This window comes from Andrographis paniculata, unplaced genomic scaffold (assembly GCF_009805555.1).
Source record: "Andrographis paniculata isolate CXL003 unplaced genomic scaffold, ASM980555v1 Contig71END, whole genome shotgun sequence".
Lineage (NCBI taxonomy): Eukaryota > Viridiplantae > Streptophyta > Magnoliopsida > Lamiales > Acanthaceae > Andrographis > Andrographis paniculata.
Genome location: NW_026137608.1, coordinates 5,236,071 through 5,242,847, shown reverse-complemented (window position 1 = coordinate 5,242,847; position 6,777 = coordinate 5,236,071). Strand labels below are relative to the sequence as shown.

The 6,777-nt window shown below is 31.8% G+C and overlaps 1 protein-coding gene across 1 annotated transcript; it reads right to left on the bottom strand.

The window, feature by feature from the left end:
- Positions 1-373: 373 nt before the first annotated feature.
- On the bottom strand, positions 374-3,413 carry LOC127264959 (probable protein phosphatase 2C 27). The gene is made up of 4 exons (XM_051294573.1): positions 2,990-3,413; positions 2,228-2,425; positions 1,936-2,147; positions 374-1,289 (listed from the first exon to the last, which is right to left on the bottom strand). The coding sequence occupies exons 1-4, from the start codon at positions 3,146-3,148 to the stop codon at positions 728-730; spliced, it is 1,131 nt and encodes a 376-aa protein (XP_051150530.1). The 5' UTR covers positions 3,149-3,413; the 3' UTR covers positions 374-727.
- Positions 3,414-6,777: the final 3,364 nt, after the last annotated feature.

Below are 6,777 nucleotides of genomic sequence, written 5' to 3'. Positions count from 1 at the left end.
AAAAAGATCGAATTGTGTTTTATTTATTATTAATTTTTATTTTATCATAGCCACTATACTTCGAATATATTTTGAGTAAATTCTATCAAAACCTAATATCTTGTAAAAATAGGCTTGAAAAATAAAATTTCGATCGAACTAATAATTTTCAAACTAAGTCTGATAGAACAAATAATATTAAACAAATTATATATAGCAAGTACCATTTGAAGGTGTCACAAAGTTTGAAGTCATAACCACAAGGTCAAGAGCTGGATCCAACTGTATTCTTACTCAACGGGTTAGATTTTGTGAGAGAAACGTAATCCAATCATAAAAGCTATATTTATGTCCAAAAGTGATATTGCAATGCTTGCTTGTTTTGTTCGTAGGCTTAGTACTAAAGAATGATCTCAGTAAGAACATAAGTATATACATACATACATACGATGTTGTAGAAACCATAAAAAAAATGGGTTGAGAAAATTGGCCATACGGCAAACAATCGAATTCAGTGTATGTATGTATGTATGTAAGTAACGTATACACACATTTCTTGTCTCCATTCGACATATCGAAACGACCAAACGACCGAACTACGGATACCTTAAATGTAGTAAGAATGCGCCGATCAATTCTATCCGTCGATATACATCCTCCTCCGGCGCTCGAATTATTACCTCCTTAAATCACCCGTCAAGAGACAATGTCCAAAGCTCGGACAACAACAACAACGACAACAAGAAAATCAACAATGCAGCGCGGATTTGAGGTTCTGCAGCCCTTCCGCCGATATGCACCTTCTCACGCGCGACCTCGGCGCTGCGGCGGCAGGAGGCGGTGGCTCGGAATTGAAACACACGATGACCACCGTCAGATTATCCATAGCCCCGCGTTTTTTTGCTTCGATTATGATTTCCTTACAGCAGAGCTTCACATTGTTGTGCTCCTGAAGTTTCCTCCTCGCAAAGTCGACGGCGTTCTGGCTTCTGAACACCTCCCATATCCCGTCGCTCCCGATTATCAAGAACTCGTCTTCGTTCGTCAATGTCGTAAGTTTCAGCTCCGGCTCTGCGCTCAAAGGCCCGGCATTTCCCCATTCCTTCAGGCCCTTTATGTGCCAATCGCCTAAAGCCCGTGTCACGTTCAATTGGCCGTTCAAATACCCATCGTCGACGTACCCGCCTAGCGACTCGATTCTTATCTTTTCGTTCGTGCAACACGGCCTGTGATCTTCGGACATTTCGATTGCGACGCCTCGACGGGACAGGACAGCTCGGCAATCTCCCGCGTTCGCTACAAGCAACGACCTATTTTGAATTCGACAGATTCAGCCAAACAACACAACGAATAAATCCAAATATATTACGTAAAGTAGAGCTGTTAAACGAGCCGCGAGCTCGAGTATCAGTTATTCGAACCAAAATAGTGGCTCGAACTTGCTAACGGTACAGGCTTGGCTCAGCTTGTTAAAAATTCGAACTAAAATAGTGGTTCGAGCTCGGCTCGTTAGGCTCAAATTCAAGTTCAAGCTCAACTCATAAGGCTCGAACTTGAGCTCGAGTTCGAGCTCGGCTTGAATTTTATACATATTTTATATATTTTTTAATATACAAATTAATTATATTTACTTTTATTCATAATTTTTATAATAAAATGTTCAAAATTTAATAATAAATGTAAATTGTGATATAAATTTTTTTATATATTATATTAATATATAAATAAATTGTCGCTAACGAGTTCAATTGAGCTACTCACGAACAGCTCGGCTCATATATAAAAAAATAATTTTTGAACTCGAGCTCGGCTCGTTTATTTCTATAAATGAACCGAGTCGAGCTCTTAAAACGAGCCGAGCCAAGCTTGGCTCGCAAGCTACTCGGTTCATTTAACAGCTTTAACGTAAAGTACTCCTCGTTGACAACAAAGATGAATTTGGCAATCAATTTTTACCGTCCGAATATCATTGCGGTCAACGCCGTCGTGCCGGACGACAATGTAGATTCGAGTAAACAAGATCGAGCGAATGCAGCATCAGCCTCCATGAAAGATCTCGTCACTGCCTTCTCGAGCTCCACCGGAAAATACGCGTCCTCGACAATGATCCTCGGCAAGTGGTCGCGTACAAACTGCGCTGCGCCTTTCCCACCGTGTCCATCAAACACCTATTGTCGAATTTGCGACAATTTCAATCAACTAATCGAATTAAATTCGAAATTCAATACAGAGGATCAAAAGAGCTTACACCGTAGAAGGATACGACTTCTTCGCAACGAGATGTGTAGCCGAAGTTCATAGCCAAGTCGGGGATGCAAATATGAGTATCCTCCATGTCTGATCGACCTCCGATGTCGGAACACTCCCCGGACCTGAGGACAGGGACGAAGCTATTCATCATCTGGCGTCTGTCTGCGGCAGCAGAATCTTCAGAAATGCTCTCGAGCTGCAGAGATGGAGGAATCGATGAAACTTGAGAAACTAAGATCAATCGGGAAGATAACTGATGGAATCAGTTAAACATAAAAGGAAACGTCGTAATGAAATCTGAGTTTTGCAGAACAGCTTGGTGAAGCTTCATTAATTAGATAAACAAACATCTATGGTTAGCTTCAGAAAAGACAAATCCCTGCAACACTTCAATAATTGATAATGAAACTCCACAGCTCGAAATTAACGAACCCCCAAATTTTTACTGGAACAGACAAATTCGATTTGTATACGATTGAAGAAGGTAAGCATCACGAAATCCGCGTGAATTCGCAACTGAATCTGAAACTAATAGACGAACTCAGCAACAAAACAGCAACAATTCTCATGAATTGTCAATCAAAACCCAAGGATTTGCAAACAAAAATCATTCCCCCAAATCAGGCGCAAGAAATTCTAAGCAACAGTTACGAATCAACAGACCAAAATTACAAAATAAATAACCCTAATAAAAAACCATGGAAAATTCAATTCATTCAATTCAAATCAAATCAAATCGATTCCAATCAATTGGACTCACAGGAAACCCTTTCCTCCCCATCAAATCAACAGAATCCAAAGCCTTGCCGCCCGGAAAATCAGGATGAGTTGACTGCAGAGGCTCATGACTATCATCCCTACCGGGGAGGCTCATGTCTTCCATCCCCTCACTCACCTGCTCGGCATCTTGAACACACATAATTGAGATTTCTTCTCCTTCAGTCTCACACTTTTTTTCTGGTCGAAGAATCTTAGAGAGGGAAGAAAACAGCAACCCACTTGCGGTGGATTGGGAAAGAGAAGATTCTGGGGAATATGTTGTGTATGGCGGTGAAAGGAAAGGAAAGAAGCAGGCAGGCAGGGTGGGGGAGGACCCAGGTGAGCATATGTATGTATGTAGAAAAGGGAAGGCTGAATTGTATTTTGGTGTGTATATATATATATATTATAGTGTAGAGAGTTTAGTTGGAGGTTTTTGTTGGGAAATGAATGGGAAATGGTGGTGAAAAGCATGGAAAGAGAAGTTCCAGGAGAGTTTGGAGTTTGATTCTGTTCATACTGTCTGTGTCCTGTTTCGGGGGGTGGGGTGGGGTGGGGGTGGGGGGGTAGTTTGGTTGGGTAGGTGGCTGCCTAATTCACCATTGCTGCTGCTGTTTAGACTTCCACTCTACAATTTAAATATGGTTTTATTGTTAATTTTTGTTTTTGTTTGTGTACGTGTGCGCCTCTTTTTTTATTAGTTTTTTTTTAATATTAAAAGAAAAAATAAAAGAAAACAATTTTATTTTTTTATTTTTAAATTGTGTTACTATTATTTATAAAAATACATTTTTTTCACATCTATATCTCCATTCAAATCCAACTGGTTCAAAAGAAAGATTTACTTTTTGGGTTTATTAGGCTGTCTTTTAATGTGTAATAGAATTTTAGAAATAATAAATTTTAAATTCAAATAACTATTTCATACCCTATTCATTTTTTTTATTTTTTTCTGTAAATGCAAAATTTTATAAGTGATATAATTAGCAAATAATTAAAAAATATATTAACAAAAGTAGTCGCAATATATATAAATAATTATAAATTAAGTTTTTTTTTTAAGAAAATATAATTAAAATTATGAAAATTGTAAATTATAAAATTTAAAATATAATTAAAAAATTTACAATTATATTTTTTTAAAAAAATGACAAATTATGTAAGATGGACGAAAGTAAAAAATATGAACAATTTTATGTAGGATAGAAATAGTAATATTTAATTTAGGACTTGTTTACTTAGAGTTTGATTTGTGTGTTTTGGCTTTGGAATTTGGTTTGAAAAATAATTTATGTGATTAAAAATTCATATAAAATATATTTTAAATAATTTAAAAATTATCCTTAAATAAAGTATTCTATATAAATATGTTATTTTACAGAAAATAAATTTATATATAATAAATTTGTTCATACTGTTAACATGAATTGGTTTATAAGTGATAGAAAAATTTTAATGTATAAAAAATATAGAAATATGAGATTACAAATAGGTCTCACATTAAAAATTTTTAAAGAAATATTGAAATGATATAAGCCATGAGGTAAGAATTTTGGGGAATTCGGAAGGGAGAGCTTTTATCAATTTTTTTTTTATTTAATTATCTATTATATCATTTACATATTTTATTATAAATTTTATAAAATCTTTTAAAATTTTAATATTTATTTATATCAAATAAATATTAATATATATTAAAATTATATTATATATTTTGAAATAGTTTTAATTAAAAATTTTAATTAAGTTTAATTATTTTTTTAATAAATAATAAATTAACATATAATTATATCATTAATACTAATATTTTACTTTTTTTGTGACGTGTAATATGAGCATTATTGTAGATGCGAAAATTTAAATAAAATATAATTAGTAAGTAATTAATAAGTATAGTAGTAAAAATGATTATTGTGTAGTAAAAATAATTATGAATTAAGATTAAGATTAAATAGCTTAATTAATATTAAAAAACTATAAATTATAAAATATAAAATATTTTTATAATATACTTAGTTTATATAATTTTTGTTATAGTGTTATTATTTATACATAAAACTATTGTTTATCTTATTGGTAAATTTAATAAATAACTAATGTATAAAATATTTGATTCTTCCAAGGCGTAATAATGTAATTATTGTTTTTATTATATTAGACAAATAAATTTTGTATCACATTTTATAAATAAATTAATCAAATTTTATTAAATACTTTTATTTTCTTTATTTATATAACACAGAAGTAAAATAGTAAAATTATTATATTTTCTCTTCCCTCCATTGTTTAACAAAACACAAAAATATTATTTTCTCTCGTCTAGTCTCTCTTCCCTTCCATATAAACCAAACACACTATTACAATTTTAATATTATTTCCCCTCCCTTTGCCTCCCTCCCCTACCCTCCCCTAATTTGAACCAAACAGACCCGAAGTATTGTATGATGTGATATAAATAGGCGTTGATGTGATATTTTAAATGTAAAATTAATTTTTAGTATAATATAAAAATGAAAAATAAGTGTTTGATTTGATGTTTTTTGGGGGGAAAAATAGGATGAATAGTGTATTTAAAATCCAATCCCCAAACAAACACACCATGTCCACTATTTCTATTTTCATTTGTTCTACATAATTTGTCATTTTTTGTTAAAAATATGATTATACACTTTAATCAAATTTTAAAATTTATAATGTATAATTTTAATCTTAATCTATAATTATTTTTAATAAAGTATAATTATTTTTATTAATACAATTTTTATTACTTACTAATTACCCAATATCTAAAATATCGTATCTAAACTAAAATGAATAATTTAAGTACAACGAAAAGAGCATATAAAATTCAATTAAAATATATGTTATCACTAACTTACTAGTAAAGACAAAAAGTGTTGTAAAAATATTTTACCAAAGAGTCAAGAAGAAAGCCAAGTCTATAGAAAAACTATTTTTTAAAAAATCACATTCCAACTACCAGATGCCTTTTGTTCAGAATTGCTATTACCACGCATGGGATCCTCGGTCTCGGGCTTTGACCCGGTCCTAGAGTGCCCGCAGATGTGTGTGGGCACTCCGAGACTGAATATTGATCCGGGACCGAGGATCCTGTCTGCTGTTACGAGGTTCAAGGGAAAGTTCATATCGACTTTTATAAGAGATGGTCTGGTGGTGTGGGGGTAGATTCGTGACCATAAAGTCATAGATTTAAACTTCCGACAGCCTTAAAGATTTTTTCTGTCACACATAATTCACCTAGTGTTATTTGTCTTATCGAATTTAATTTTCAAATTATTAAATTCGATAGAGAATTTAAAAAAAAAAAAAAAAAGGAAGAAAAAGACTGTATTAGTACTCAAGAAATTTAGAAACCTAAGCAAAAATATCTTAGCAAATTCATAGAAGGTCATTGAAAAAGTACAAGATTTTGATTACTATTATTTTCTTTATTTATTTTTTATTGCATTTTTTTTGTAATATGTTTTCCTTCAATTTTTATTTGTTTCATTTACATTCTTTTTATCGATATTTCTTTAATTTTGTTTCTTCAATTCAATCCATGGGAGATACGGGTCCCACGAGTGAAAGTATTTTCTTTTAGTATTTTAGTACGTTTTACTAAAAGAAAATATATTTTTTTATTATAGTAAAAATAATTATATTAATATAAAAATATTATAATTTTTATATAAATTACAAATATACCATAACATATCCACATAAAGTATAAACAACAAAAATGTCAGTATTATTTTACATACTTTACTGATCAATAAAATATTAATT